Genomic DNA, 15,691 nt, shown 5'->3' with positions numbered 1-15,691 from the left:
AAATCCGAGCATGGTGTTTAAACAACGGGCAAACAAACAAACCATGTTATACTTATTCTCAACACTCTGGATTTGCATACAGAGTAAAACCAGAGATGCGGCGACAGCGTGGTACGCTCTACAAGAAAAAAAGTGAAGGCAGTGTATAATATTTCTGTGACATACAAAATTTTGCTGAGATACAGTCGTAACATGCCTAGAAAATGTACCCTATTTTCCTTTATATCAACACGACTGTCAGCCCCTGTCAATGATATATGAATGAATTATTTTTTTAGATACGATCCCGAATAATAAAAAAGCAGTTTTCAGGGAACAAAAAGTGGATGAAACTACAACTATTTTTTTCTGACAGGGTGTCGGAGAGTTTACGGAGGAAATGTACCAAAGCGCACTTGTTGCCGGCAAGAGGCGGGAGAAAAAAGGTAATTATTCTTCGTGTTGTACTTTATTTGTGTTTGCCTTAGAACATGTCTTCAGCTTCTGCAAATTACAAGCAATTCATCTTAATCACGATATTAGGGCCTTGACAAATTTGACATGGTTTAATAAGAGTATTTATTTGATTGTTGCTTAACGTGACACTCAACATTTTTGAAGGTGATAAGTTTAATAAATGGAAGAAGTGGAAGTTTTCGCAATAAAACACCTACTTCCGGTACCAGGGTCTATTCCACAAATTGAATTAAGTCAAGTTTTGAAACCTCGAAACAGACAAAATGCGCAATTTATGGCCCAAGATCCCCAAATGTTTTTTATTTAAAGCATGTAAAATTCAAAAATAAATGTTTAAATCACATTTTATTACCTATAACTTAAGCCTAAACGTGGCTTTGTGCACTCTCCCCTTAACAAACCGCCTGTGAGGGCTGGATTCACGTCTGTGACCTTAATGGTCAAAGTGATCGACGGCGACGAGAGGAAGGCTTAAAATCATTAGGGCGCAACAGAGGACGCCATTAGGGTGGTGTAGATCACTCCTTTTCAGGAATCGCAAACACCATTTTTGTGAACATTTTTGTGAACATCATCCCAATTAAATTCATCAGGTTGGGTGTTGTGTATTCGAATCTAGCTGTCTCGTACATATATACGCAGCTTATATACGAAGTCTTTCATAAGTAGAAATAGCGGAATCCTTTACAAGTAAGACAAGATAAGTGTTTTATAAGTAGAACAAGCGGAATCCTTTACAAGTAAGACAGGAGAAGTCTTTTATAAGTAGAACTAGCGGAGTCCTTTACAAGTAAGACAAGATAAGTGTTTTATAAGTAGAACTAGCGGAGTCCTGTACAAGTAAGACAGGAGAAGTGTTTTATAAGTAGAACTAGCGGAGTCCTTTACAAGTAAGACAAGAGAAGTGTTTTATAAGTAGAACTAGCGGAGTCCTTTACAAGAAAGACAGAAGAAGTGTTTTATAAGTAGAACTAGCGGAGTCCGGTACAAGTAAGACAGGAGAAGTGTTTTATAACTAGAACTAGCGGAATCCTTTACAAGTAGGACAAGAGAAGTGTTTTATAAGTAGAACTAGCGGAGTCCTTTACAAGTAGGACAAGAGAAGTGTTTTACAAGTAGAACTAGCGGAGTCCTGTACAAGTAAGACAGGAGAAGTGTTTTATAAGTAGAACTAGCGGAATCCTTTACAAGTAAGACAGGAGAAGTGTTTTATCAGTAGAACTAGCGGAATCCTTTACAAGTAAGAGAGAAGAAGTGTTTTATAAGTAGAACTAGCGGAGTCCTGTACAAGTAAGACAGGAGAAGTGTTTTATAAGTAGAACTAGCGGAGTCCTGTACAAGTAAGACAGGAGAAGTGTTGTATAAGTAGAACTAGCGGAATCCTTTACAAGTAAGACAGGAGAAGTGTTTTATAAGTAGAACTAGCGGAGTCCTTTACAAGTAAGACAAGAGAAGTGTTTTATAAGTAGAACTAGCGGAATCCTTTACAAGTAAGACAGAAGAAGTGTTTTATAAGTAGAACTAGCGGAGTCCTGTACAAGTAAGACAGGAGAAGTGTTTTATAAGTAGAACTAGCGGAGTCCTGTAATAGTAAGACAGGAGAAGTGTTTATAAGTAGAACTAGCGGAATCCTTTACAAGTAAGACAGGAGAAGTGTTTTATAAGTAGAACTAGCGGAGTCCTTTACAAGTAAGACAGAAGAAGTGTTTTATAAGTAGAACTAGCGGAGTCCTTTACAAGTAAGACCAAAGAAGTGTTTTATAAGTAGAACTAGCGGAGTCCTGTACAAGTAAGACAGGAGAAGTGTTTTATCAGTAGAACTAGCGGAATCCTTTACAAGTAAGACAGGAGATGTGTTTTACAAGTAGAACTAGTGGAGTCCTTTACAAGTAAGACAGGAGAAGTGTTTTATAAGTAGAACTAGCGGAATCCTTTACAAGTAATACAGGAGAAGTATTTTATAAGTAAAAATAGCGGAGTCCTGTACAAGTAAGACAGGAGAAGTGTTTTATAAGTAGAACTAGCGGAGTCCTTTACAAGTAGGACAAGAGAAGTGTTTTATAAGTTGAACTAGCGGAATCCTTTACAAGTAAGACAGGAGAAGTGTTTTACAAGTAAGACAAGAGAAGTGTTTTATAAGTATAACTAGTGGAGTCCTTTACAAGTAAGACAGGAGAAGTGTTTTATAAGTAGAACTAGCGGAGTCCTGTAGAAGTAAGACAGGAGAAGTGTTTTATAAGTAGAACTAGCGGAATCCTTTACAAGTAAGACAAGAGAAGTGTTTTACAAGTAGAACTAGTGGAGTCCTTTACAAGTAAGACAGAAGAAGTGTTTTATAAGTAGAACTAGCGGAATCCTTCACAAGTAAGACAACAGAAGTGTTTTATAAGTAGAACTAGCGGAGTCCTTTACAAGTAAGACAGAAGAAGTGTTTTACAAGTAGAACTAGCGGAGTCCTGTACAAGTAAGACAGGAGAAGTGTTTTATAAGTAGAACTAGCGGAATCCTTTACAAGTAAGACAGGAGAAGTGTTTTATAAGTAGAACTAGCGGAGTCCTTTACAAGTAAGACAGGAGAAGTGTTTTATAAGTAGAACTAGCGGAGTCCTTTACAAGTAGGACAAGAGAAGTGTTTTATAAGTTGAACTAGCGGAATCCTTTACAAGTAAGACAGGAGAAGTGTTTTACAAGTAAGACAAGAGAAGTGTTTTATAAGTATAACTAGTGGAGTCCTTTACAAGTAAGACAGGAGAAGTGTTTTATAAGTAGAACTAGCGGAGTCCTGTAGAAGTAAGACAGGAGAAGTGTTTTATAAGTAGAACTAGCGGAATCCTTTACAAGTAAGACAAGAGAAGTGTTTTACAAGTAGAACTAGTGGAGTCATTTACAAGTAAGACAGAAGAAGTGTTTTATAAGTAGAACTAGCGGAATCCTTCACAAGTAAGACAACAGAAGTGTTTTATAAGTAGAACTAGCGGAGTCCTTTAGAAGTAAGACAGAAGAAGTGTTTTACAAGTAGAACTAGCGGAGTCCTGTACAAGTAAGACAGGAGAAGTGTTTTATAGGTAGAACTAGCGGAATCCTTTACAAGTAAGACAGGAGAAGTGTTTTATAAGTAGAACTAGCGGAGTCCTTTACAAGTAAGACAGGAGAAGTGTTTTATAAGTAGAACTAGCGGAGTCCTTTACAAGTAGGACAAGAGAAGTGTTTTATAAGTTGAACTAGCGGAATCCTTTACAAGTAAGACAGGAGAAGTGTTTTACAAGTAAGACAAGAGAAGTGTTTTATAAGTATAACTAGTGGAGTCCTTTACAAGTAAGACAGGAGAAGTGTTTTATAAGTAGAACTAGCGGAGTCCTGTAGAAGTAAGACAGGAGAAGTGTTTTATAAGTAGAACTAGCGGAATCCTTTACAAGTAAGACAAGAGAAGTGTTTTACAAGTAGAACTAGTGGAGTCCTTTACAAGTAAGACAGAAGAAGTGTTTTATAAGTAGAACTAGCGGAATCCTTCACAAGTAAGACAACAGAAGTGTTTTATAAGTAGAACTAGCGGAGTCCTTTACAAGTAAGACAGAAGAAGTGGTTTACAAGTAGAACTAGCGGAGTCCTGTACAAGTAAGACAGGAGAAGTGTTTTATAAGTAGAACTAGCGGAATCCTTTACAAGTAAGACAGGAGAAGTCTTTTATAAGTAGAACTAGCGGAGTCCTTTACAAGTAAGACAGGAGAAGTCTTTTATAAGTAGAACTAGCGGAGTCCTTTACAAGTAAGACAAGAGAAGTGTTTTATAAGTAGAACTAGCGGAGTCCTTTACATGTAAGACAAGAGAAGTGTTTTATAAGTAGAACTAGCGGAATCCTTTACAAGTAAGACAGGAGAAGTGTTTTATAAGTAGAACTAGCGGAGTCCTTTACAAGTAGGACAAGAGAAATCTTTTATAAGTAGAACTAGCAGAGTCCTGTAATAGTAAGAGAGGAGAAGTATTTTATAAGTAGAACTAGCGGAGGACTTTACAAGTAAGACAGGAGAAGTCTTTTATAAGTAGAACTAGCGGAGTCCTTTACAAGTGGGACAAGAGAAGTGTTTTATAAGTAGGACCAGCGGTGCCTGTTACTCGTAGGACAAGAGAACCGTTTTGTAAGTAAAACCAGCAGAGCCCTTTACAAGTAGGACAAGAGAAGGGTTTTATAAGTAGAACCAGCGAAGCTCTTTACAAGTAAAACCAGCCAGGCTCTACAATAATAGTATTTCATAACAACATCAAGAAAAACCGCAACAGAAGATCCCTAATGACCTGTGTTAAGCAAGACTTTTCCTCGCATAAGTTATTTCCTACCACATTTTAAGTCGGGGAGTAGCGATTGGTTAATTATGACATGGGTTTTCGATCCTGACTCATTTGAAAAGATTTTTGTTTTCGTGGATTTCACCACCAAGATTACACCGTGTCTCCGATAGCAGTGTGTTATGATTGAGTGTACTGCTATGTTTGTTATTGACCAGTCTTTATGTATGTGAGACATTCTGTGTTCTGTCAGTATTTATTTGACCGGGGGAAACATTTTGTCTCCAGCCAGTATTTATGTGGTAGGCCATTACACATGTACTTATATTACTGTGGGAGACATAATGTGTTGTGTCAGAATTTATGTGACCGGTTGAGACATTCTGTGTTATGCCAGTGTTATGTGGCTGAGTGAGACATTCTATATTCTGTCAGTATTTATGTGACTGGTTGAGACAGCCTGTGTTCTGCCAGTGTTTATGTGGCTGAGTGAGACATTCTGTATTGTGTCAGTATTTATGTAACCGGATGAGACATTCTGTGTTGTGCCAGTATTTAAGTGGCTGAGTGAGACATTCTGTGTTCAGCCAGTATTTAAGTGCTTAAGTGAGACATTCTGTGTTCTGTCAGTGTTTATGTGGCTGAGTGAGACATTCTGTATTCTGTCATTATTTATGTGACCGGTTGAGACATTCTATGTTCTGCCAGTGTTTATGTGTGTGAGTGAGATTTTCTGTTTTCCGTCAGTATTTATGTGACCGGCTGAGACATTCTGTGTTCTGCCAGTGTTGATGTGGCTGAGTGAGACATTCTATATTCTGTCAGTATTTATGTGACCGGTTGAGACATTCTGTGTTCTGCCAGTGTTTATGTGGCTGAGTGAGACATTCTGTATTCTGTCAGTATTTATGTGACCGGTTGAGACAGTCTGTGTTCTGCCAGTGTTTATGTGGCTGAGTGAGACATTCTATATTCTGTCAGTATTTATGTGACCGGTTGAGACATTCTATGTTCTGTCAGTGTTTATGTGGCTGAGTGACACATTCTGTATTCTGTAAGTATTTATGTGACCGGTTGAGACATTCTGTGTTGTGCCAGTATTTAAGTGGCTGAGTGAGACATTCTGTGTTCTGCCTGTATTTAAGTGCTTAACTGAGACATTCTGTTTTCTGTCAGTATTTATGAGGCTAGATGAGACATTTTGTCTCCAGCCAGTATTTGAGTGGCTGAGTGAGATATTTTCTGTCCAGTCAGTATTTATGTGGCTGGGTGGGACATTCGGTCTTCAGGCAGTATTTAAGTGGCTTGGTGAGACGTTTTATGTCCAGTCAATAGTTATGTGGCTGGGTGAGTTAGGTCCGCATTTATGTCGATGGGTGAGACATTTTCTGTTAGGTCAGCATACATGTACATATTTGACTGGGGCAGACATTCTGTGTTCTGTCAGTATTTATGTGGCTGAGTGAGACAGTCTGTGTTCTGTCAGTATTTATGTGGCTGGGTGATATATTTTCTCTCCTGCCAGTATTTTGTGGCTAGGTGACACATTTTGTGTCCAGTCAGTATTTATGTGACCGCTTGAGACATTCTGTGTTCTGCAAGTGTTTACGTGGCTGAGTGACACATTCTGTATTCTGTCAGTTTTTATGTGACCGGTTAAGACATTCTGTGTTCTGCCAGTATTTATGTGGCTGAGTGAGACATTTTGTGTCCAGTTAGTATTTATGTGACTGGTTGAGACATTGTGTCTCCAGCTAGTATTTAATTGGCTAGGTGAGACGTTTTATGGCCAGTCATTATTTATGTGGCTGGGTGAGACATTTTCACTTAGGTCAGTTTTTATGTTGCCTGGTGAGACATTTTGTCCCCAGCCAGTATTTATGTGGCTGGGTGAGAAATTTTGTGTCTAACCAGTATTTATGTGGCTGGGTGGGACATTTTGAGTTAGGTCAGTATTTATGTGGCTGGGTGAGACATTTTGTGTCCAGTTAGTATTTATGTGGCTGGATGAGACATTTTGTATCCAACCAGTATTTAAGTGGCTGGGTGAGACAATTCGTGTCCAGCCAGTTTTTATGTGGCTGGATGAGACATTTTGTGTCGAGCCAGTATTTATGTGGCTGGATGATACATTTTGTGTGCAGCCAGTATTTATGTGGCTGGATGATACATTCTGTGTCCAGCCAGTATTTATGTGGCTGGATGAAGCATTTTGATTTAGGTCAGTTTTTATGTGGATGGGTGAGACATTTTCAGTTAGATCAGTATAGTATATGTACTTAGTATACTATATGTACTTATTTGACCGTGGGAGACGTAATGTGTTGTGTCAGTATTTATGTGACGGGTGAGATATTCTGTATTCTTTCAGTATTTATATGACCAGTTGAGACATTCTGTGTTCTGCCAGTGTTTATGTGGCTGAGTGAGACATTCTGTGTTCTGCCAGTGTTTATGTGGCTGAGTGAGACATTCTGTATTCTGTCAGTCTTTTGCAACTTACTGAAGGATGTTTCCACGTGTGTCATATAGACTTGCAACACATACTTATGGAAGATTAAGAGGCCCTGGGCGAACTGGTAAAACTGGTCATACTACTCCACGAATGCCGTTGAGAACTTATTGTACCAGTGGTGAAAACGAACAATGTCGGTAAATCTAGTTGTTGCTTCTCCCATGTTGTCATTAAACCCACACTTTATGTGCCAGCTACTGGGATTCATCCTCCTTAGAACGTAGCCAGGTCTCCCCTCCTCTGTGCTCCCATGTCCCACATTCCTAAAATAAATGCACGCTGCATCTTTAAACAAAACGGAATTTATTCCACCATACTTTGTATGGGTCATAAATGGGTTCGGAAAGCAAATCTGTACCACCTTTATTTCTTAGGACAAATTGCAAGAAAAAAGAGGACACATATTGCTTGGTATGAAATGTACCCTCACTGTCTATTTTTTTCAGAAACGGTAGGCGTTAACAGAAATCGTTGTAATACGCGAGATTTCTGGAGATGACGGAAGATGGTCTGGTTGGTGGTAATGCCTGTGATTTTGATGTTGTTTTTTTTTCAGGATTTCTGACAATAGGCCTCCCGACAATTTACAGAGGGCCAGGTCATTGGTATCTAAAGGACACTATAGATTCGCTGATCAAACACAGCAGCCTTTGGGACAGACAACGCGAAATCGTGCTAGTCGTTTTCTTGTCAGATTTTGACCCAATTATTAGAAACTTATTGAAGAGAAAACTTGCAGCGAATTACCAAATGTTCATTGACTCTGGTTTTATCCAGATTATTGAAGCACCGAGTCAGTTTTATCCATCTTTTGCTAACCTAAAGACGACTTATCAGCACCCAGTGGACCAGATTGTATGGCGATCCAAAATGAACGTGGATTTTGCCTTTCTGATGCTCTATAGCCAAAACATTTCAGAGTTTTATCTTCAGCTGGAAGACGACGTTGTCACTGTGCCCAATTATGTGTTTACAATAAAATTGTTCATACGAAAAATAACCAAAGAAAAAGCCGAGGATCTATACTGGCCAGGTGTGTGGACTTGTGTAGAATTCAGTGATCAGGGTTTTCTCGCTAAACTCTTTCATTCGTATGATCTCGATAAGTTAGCGAGACTGCTCATGATCTTCTATAATGAACAGCCAAATGACGTCATCCTCCTTCACTTTAATGAGATGATGTTGCAGTTTAAGCGGTACATTAGAACGCCTATCATATTTCACCATCAAGGGAACATACCCAGCCTCGTTTTAAGACGGAACCCCATGAAAGACCTGATGTTCAGCCCGAATATTTCTATGAGTCATTTCATTTCGAAGCAGACCAGGAAGACAGTTCTTCCCATTGAACGTAGACGAATAAATTATCTGCAAGGTCCAGAGCAGCCAATGGTCGAAGAAAGGAAAAGGCGTTTTAAGGAGATATTTTGCCAACTAAAAGGGAAATAATAAATGTATATTTGCAGCTAAACCATCACGTTGTTATTGTATATTGTGCGATGTGCCATCACTCAGTTATGCATTATTTAATAAGAGATGATGCTGCCTAAACGTCTTCATTTAATGAAATAAAAATGTTTAGGTAAAAAACCAACATAAGAATAAAAGTAAAACTTCGCTAAAGTTACACAGTCCTCGGTAAACACATTTGTAAATTCATCTAAATCAAAACACATTCCAACTTTTTGGATTAGCTTGGCCAGTGCCAATATAAGAAAATGATGGAAACGTAGTCGCTTAGCGTAGTAGCTTAATTGCTTACTTCATAAAGTATTGTTGTAAATAAATCTGTTCCTCTGAGGCTTGGCGAATACAAGAACAATCTCTGCTCTATATATCAGCCATTGAACATACGCTTGAAAACAGAGGCCGGTGCATGTATCATGTTAAATCCTTCTGAATTTTCCAACATCAAGAGCAATCTCTGCTTTTCAAGTCAGTCATTTTCTCCACGCTCAAGATGATGGATAAGTATGGGGTTATCTTTATAAATAGAAACGAAAGTTGAGTGACAGCGAGATCACCTTGGAAGGCGCAGTGTAATTTCTTATAGTGTAGAAATGGCGTGAAAATCAACGAGCAATCTGCAGAGGCACGGGATTCTCCTTCAGGACGTATAATGCTTGTGGTTTTGGTGTTTTTACAGGATTCCTGACCATAGGCCTCCCAACAATGCACAGACGGTCTGATCGCTGGTACCTACAGGAGACGCTAGATTCTTTGATCAAACATAGCAGAGAAGAGGACAAAAGTGAAGTTGTGGTAGTTGTTTTCTTGTCAGATTTTGATCCAAGTTTGCGAAGCGAGTTGAGGACAAAAATCACAATGATTTACCCAACCTACATCGACTCTGGCTTCATCCAGATCATTGAAGCACCGCGTGAGTTTTATCCGTCCTTTTCTAACCTTAGGACGACTTACCAGCATCCAATGGATCAGATCATCTGGCGCTCAAAACAGAATTTCGATTTTGCCTTCCTCATGCAATACAGTCAAAGCATCTCTGAGTTTTATCTTCAGTTGGAAGACGACGTAGTCACTGTGCCCATATATGTGAAGCTAATAAAACAGTACATTGCCAGAATAAACAGAAAAGCAGAACAGGACTGGTGGTCGGGCGTGTGGACTTGTTTGGAGTTCAGTGAACTTGGCTTCATTGCAAAACTCTTTCATTCGTACGATCTCACGAAGTTAGCCAGCCTCCTTAAACTTTTCTACAATGAACAACCCAACGACGTCCTCCTCCTTCACTTTAACGAAATGATGCTCCAGTTTAGGAGGTATCTTAGGAAACCTACCATATTTCAACACAGAGGATTCGTTTCGAGCCTCCATCGCAAACGAGAGCCCCTGATAGACCTAATGTTAAGCCCGAATGCTTCCATGAACGATTCTAGCTCTGAAAGAAAGGGATTAATTCCAGCTGAAATCAGACGACTGAACAATCAAGAAGGTCCTGAACAAGAACTGTGGGAAGAAAGAAAAAAAGTCTTGAGGGAAATATTTTGTTAACCAAAAACAACATAAGTTTCTTCAACTCACACAATAATGGTGGATCTGGATAGTGGAAGCGCTCCACGTGGATAGATTTTTCTTACGGGATAGTTTTTTTAGAAGTTAAGGAACCTCTTGAAGCGAGTAGCCCAGCAAGGAAAGGTTCTACTCTGATGTAAAGTACTGTAGTGAGAGGGTGTTTTCTAGAGAGGGGATAGTTGTGACAAGCAAAAGCTATTTTGAATGATGCATTCCTCAAGTAGCAGTGGTGTTCAAAGTGAATAAAATTGCTGTAATGGGTTGAGACCTTGAAGGGAAATTGCTCCTGCCAGAGAGGCTTATCTTGGATAAAGAAACGCCTTTAAAGAGACAAGGGAGACCACTGCGGTATAACAGAACATAGTCTCGCACTACAACAAATGCAGCTAGACCAAGCGTTTATACTAGAGTGCTAAACGACATTGACCTGATCGATTCTTAATGACGTCAGTATATTAGAGAGAAAACATTATTAATACACCAGCCTTTCTTTTCTAGAAAACTAGCGCAAAAGCTCGTCACACATATGTTTTAAGAGAACTAATCTTTTACCTTTTCGCTATATACCAAATGATTACGCAATATCAGTATCTCCCAGGCAGATCGTAAAACAAATGCAAGTATTTGAGTACCGCTGATTAGGGGTTCTGATGTAGTTTTAGAGATATTCCAATTCTAATAGAAACTAGTCAGAAATTCTAAAATGAAAAACGATACTGATAACGTCTGTGGTACACAACTAACACCATAGTTCAAAGAGATTTACGGCGAAATAACACTATTTAGCTCATGCAAATGAAGAGTCTTCTACAGTAAAAAAATCTTTGGCAGTGTTCGTAAAATTCGCCTGATGTAACGTGATAATATTCCCTGCCTGAGAAGAAGACAGGTATAACATTGAGTAAGGCAACTATACTGTAATAATGTTTGAAAGTGTAGTCATTATATAACATTGCGTAAGGCAACTATACTGTAATAATGTTTGAAAGTGTAGTCATTATATAACATTGAGTAAGGCAACTATACTGTAATAATGTTTGAAAGTGTAGTCATTATATAACATTGCGTAAGGCAACTATACTGTAATAATGTTTGAAAGTGTAGTCAATATATAACATTGAGTAAGGCAACTATACTGTAATAATGTTTGAAAGTGTAGTCATTATATAACATTGAGTAAGGCAACTATACTGTAATAATGTTTGAAAGTGTAGTCATTATATAACATTGAGTAAGGCAACTATACTGTGATAATGTTTGAAAGTGTAGTCATTATATAACATTGAGTAAGGCAACTATACTGTAATAATGTTTGAAAGTGTAGTCATTATATAACATTGAGTAAGGCAACTATACTGTAATAATGTTTGAAAGTGTAGTCATTAAATAACATTGAGTAAGGCAACTATACTGTAATAATGTTTGAAAGTGTAGTCATTATATACGTCAGCGATAGGTGTATGGGCTGTTTCCGTATCATCTCCCCAATCTAGCTAGAGTGGTTTTATTTTTTTATTTATTTGATTGGTATTTTGTGCCGTACGCAAAAATATTTCACTTATAAGACGGCGGCCAACATTTTGTTGGGGGGAGACGATAGTGCTTTTAATACTCTGCATTTTAGTAAAATTTAAGAAAGCTTTTTAGACTTGTCCTGGTCGTTATCATTTAACCTCTGCTGTCAAAAAGCAGAGGTTTTGACATTGGTGTAGCTGTTTAATGTTCAGGTCTTTTTGAAGACATCAGGTATTTATTTGTTTATTTCATAGTTTTTATACGCCGTACTCAAGAATATTTCACTTATAAGACGGCGGCCAGCATTATGATGGGAGGAAAGAGGTTTAGCATCGCTTTTATCATCATTCTTGCCAGATTCGACGGCGAAGGAGGTAGACTTAAGACTTAATAAAGGTATAGTTCTGCCTCTGTGGGACGCTATGCCGATGACGCCAGTCACACATGACGGCTTGTCCAGTGACAGCAAGCTCGCTGACACCGGTCAGCTCTTGCCTTGTGGTCAGAGCCCTTAAAACTCATTCAGCGCAGTGATGTTCGCGATACCTTATCAGTTCGTAATTGAGGTAAATTAACAAGAGGCCAGATGTGGCCGATTGGATGTGACCCATTTGCTAACTATCACACTGCTGTTGCAGATCAGGTTTTTCAATCGTGGCTATCTTTCACACTGTGATATTTGCTGGTCTGATAAGTATCCCCCTGGCCTGGTCTCTTTGCATTGTTATTAATGCTGTCGTTGTAATATCAATAGGTAACGTGACGACAGCACAACATTTTGAGTAATTCTACCTAGACCAGTGAGGTCTAATACATTGTTGTCAACATAGCTGCATTATAGTTTTTTACATAATTCTGCGAATGTCATGGTGCCATGGGGTGTCTACGTTGCTACCACTGAAGCATTTGCATGAAGAGGCCGGATTTTACCAGACTGAGTTATGTTTGATCATTTGCCAACTATTACATTGTCACCGCTGTTCTACCATACTCTTCTCTTTGTAATTTACATCTTTTGCGCTTTTATTGGACCACACGAAGTGATTGATAAAGTGACAGCCTTAGTAAAACACAATGTCCCACTGTTTTAATGTGATGGTTTAGTCCAGTGGCAATGAACATCAGTGCACTTTTTTTAACCTATTTCCGTTTAAGCCATAGTGCTAGGGGGCGTGTAATTTAGTACTGTTTAAGCATTCACATGAACAGTTAGAATAAAACCCTAACTGAGGCAGATTGACAGGAGACCGTATTTTATCGGTTACATGTAACCATTTGCCAACTGTCACACTGTCGTCGCTGCTCTGGTTTTACTTTCTATGCTGCATGTCTATAATTATATTGCCGTGGTCGCCGTTGACGTCTTGTGACGTGACGGGATTTATTTTTGCTGATAAATAGAGGTGTAACTACTTGTCATTGAGTTTACTAATGTTTAACGCCCAAACGAGCAGCATAAGATGCATAATGCTGTACCTCGCCAGGTGCCAGATGAATTTCCTGACCTGCGAGAGTTGGGCTCGAACTCACGACCCCAATAATGAAGGGCTAATCGTCGTTTACAAGACACTTAAGAGCCGTTTCATATTTTCGACTTGTTCCGATTGTGAGATTGTTTCAAACTGTTTGTTAGCTACCTGGGGCAAATTCTACATGGACTTTTTGAAATTCAACTTTATAAAATAACACTCACTTCATATTCCGAATTTTAGATCATATTATCAAAAAGTAGGCGAGTTGAATAACAATTCAACATTTGACCTTAGTCAAAACTGGCTTTGACGTTCTCTGTTACCATCGTATAATAAAAATGTGTTAATTCTGCGACAAACATCAATCAATTATATAACACATAAATACAGTGAGACTTCGTCTGCTCTTTCAGGTTTCATGACTATTGGCATTCCGACTGCGTCCAGACCAAATGGCACCCAATACATTCAACTGACCTTAGACTCGCTGATAAATAACGCCGACGTAAACCAACGTCAGAGCGTCACCATTGTCGTCTTGTTGGCGGACCGAGAGATAACGTCGCGAGAAGCGATCAACGCTCAGCTGCTTCATAAATACCGAAAGCATTTCCAGTCAGGTCTACTTCAAACTATCGAAGCACCGGACAGTTTTTATCCAACTTTGTATCCGACCCCACCCGATTATCTAGAAATGACGTACAACCACAGCGTTTCCCGCGTCAGGTGGCGCTCCAAGCAGAACTTGGACTTTGCCTTCTTGATAACTTACAGCGAGCGTATATCCGAATACTACCTTCAACTGGAGGATGACGTTATTACAGTGCCTGGTTACGTCACAGCCATCAGAAGATTCATGGGAAAGGTTCCCGAATGGGTGTGCCTGGAATTCTCAGAGATCGGATTCATTGGAAAGTTTTACCGTTCTCCAGATGTTGCGAAGCTAGCCAAATTTCTTACCTTATTCTACAGCGAGCAACCAAATGACGTCCTCTATCTTCATTTCAATGAAATTAATCTACAGTTCAAACGATATGTGTCTCGACCGACAATATTCCAACACGAAGGTATACAGTCGTCTCTGTTAGGCAGACGACAAGAAATGGTGGATATCAATTTCCAGTTGTGGAATCGTCCGTCTTTGCCAGTGCACAAGCGACAAAGGTGGGGTATATCGGGTCCAGAACGAACAGAGTGGGACGCCAGAATTAGACGAATCCAAAAGTCGTTCTGTGACATCAAACTCTGAATGTGCGAACTTTGAACCTCAGTTTGATGACCATAAAACTGGACTAATACATACCCGTACATAAACATAATTCTACTTTACCACTCCCTCTTCTTTTACCGAAAAGTAGTTGATTAATTGATTGATTGATTAATTATTTCTGAATTGAAAGATGGCAACACCAGAGTTAATATCATAAATTGCCACAATACAGCCACAATACCCTAAAGGTATTAAAGCCAAGCAGTATAAATAACCTAAAATCCCCCCCCCCCTCCACAAAGTGCATTTTCGACTCAAATAAATCTCTTTTAGTCATAAAACTTACATTTTCCGGTATGATTTATTTATTTATTTATTTGATTGGTGTTCTACGCTGTACTCAAGAATATTTCACTTACATGAAGGCTACCAGCATTATGGTGGGAGGACACAAAGCAGAACCCGGCGGAAACCCACGACCATTCGCAGGCTGCTGACAAACTTTCCCACGTAGGACCGGAGAGGAAGCCAGCATTGGACCGCACTGACACGCTAGCCCCTCAGCCACAGAGGACCCTGCAGTATAATAAGACATCTTCCAAACAAACCTCACAAATACCTTTCAAAATGGACGAGTCCACTGAGAACACTGTAGCCTCATTCCCTAGAGTAGGAATATTGGATATTGGGGGGGGGGGAGGGAGTTTAGTGCAGAGATTAAAGCCTTATCATTAAATGAATAACAATATGCAGAAAATCACTCTCTGTGTAATCCAGGATTCTGCTGGTAGACTAACCATAACCGTAGTCTGTTATTTTTTCTATGTTAAATGTTATCACAACACAGCATTCGGAGTAATTCTAGACCAGTGACGTTTAATAAAACGGGAGGGGGGGAGGAGTTCAAGTCCAGCTCATGCTGGCTTCATCTCCGGCCGTAAGTGGGAAGAGCTGCCAGCAACCTGCGGATGGTCGTGAGTTTCCCCCGGGTTGTGCCCGGTTTCCTCCCACCATAATGCTGGCCGCTGTCGTATAAGTGAAATATTCCTGAGTGCGGCGTAAAACACCAATCAAATAAATAAATAAATCTAATAAAATGCCTTTAAGATCACTGCACATTTTTTTTTCTAATCTTCCTCAAGCCATGGTGTAAGGTGGCGTGTAGATTGCTGCTCTTAGAGATTTCACCGCTGACGTGACTATTGCA

General features: G+C 39.3%; 1 protein-coding gene across 1 annotated transcript; it reads left to right on the top strand.

Annotated features, from left to right (window-relative positions):
- Positions 1 to 385: 385 nt before the first annotated feature.
- LOC135479633 (alpha-1,6-mannosyl-glycoprotein 4-beta-N-acetylglucosaminyltransferase-like) lies at positions 386 to 14,683 on the top strand. Its single transcript, XM_064759525.1, has 2 exons — positions 386 to 425; positions 13,688 to 14,683. The coding sequence occupies exon 2, from the start codon at positions 13,693 to 13,695 to the stop codon at positions 14,521 to 14,523; it is 831 nt and encodes a 276-aa protein (XP_064615595.1). The 5' UTR covers positions 386 to 425; positions 13,688 to 13,692; the 3' UTR covers positions 14,524 to 14,683.
- Positions 14,684 to 15,691: the final 1,008 nt, after the last annotated feature.

Source organism: Liolophura sinensis, chromosome 12 (assembly GCF_032854445.1).
Source record: "Liolophura sinensis isolate JHLJ2023 chromosome 12, CUHK_Ljap_v2, whole genome shotgun sequence".
In the NCBI taxonomy this organism is placed as follows: Eukaryota; Metazoa; Mollusca; class Polyplacophora; order Chitonida; family Chitonidae; genus Liolophura; species Liolophura sinensis.
This window is presented reverse-complemented; position numbering and strand designations above follow the sequence as displayed.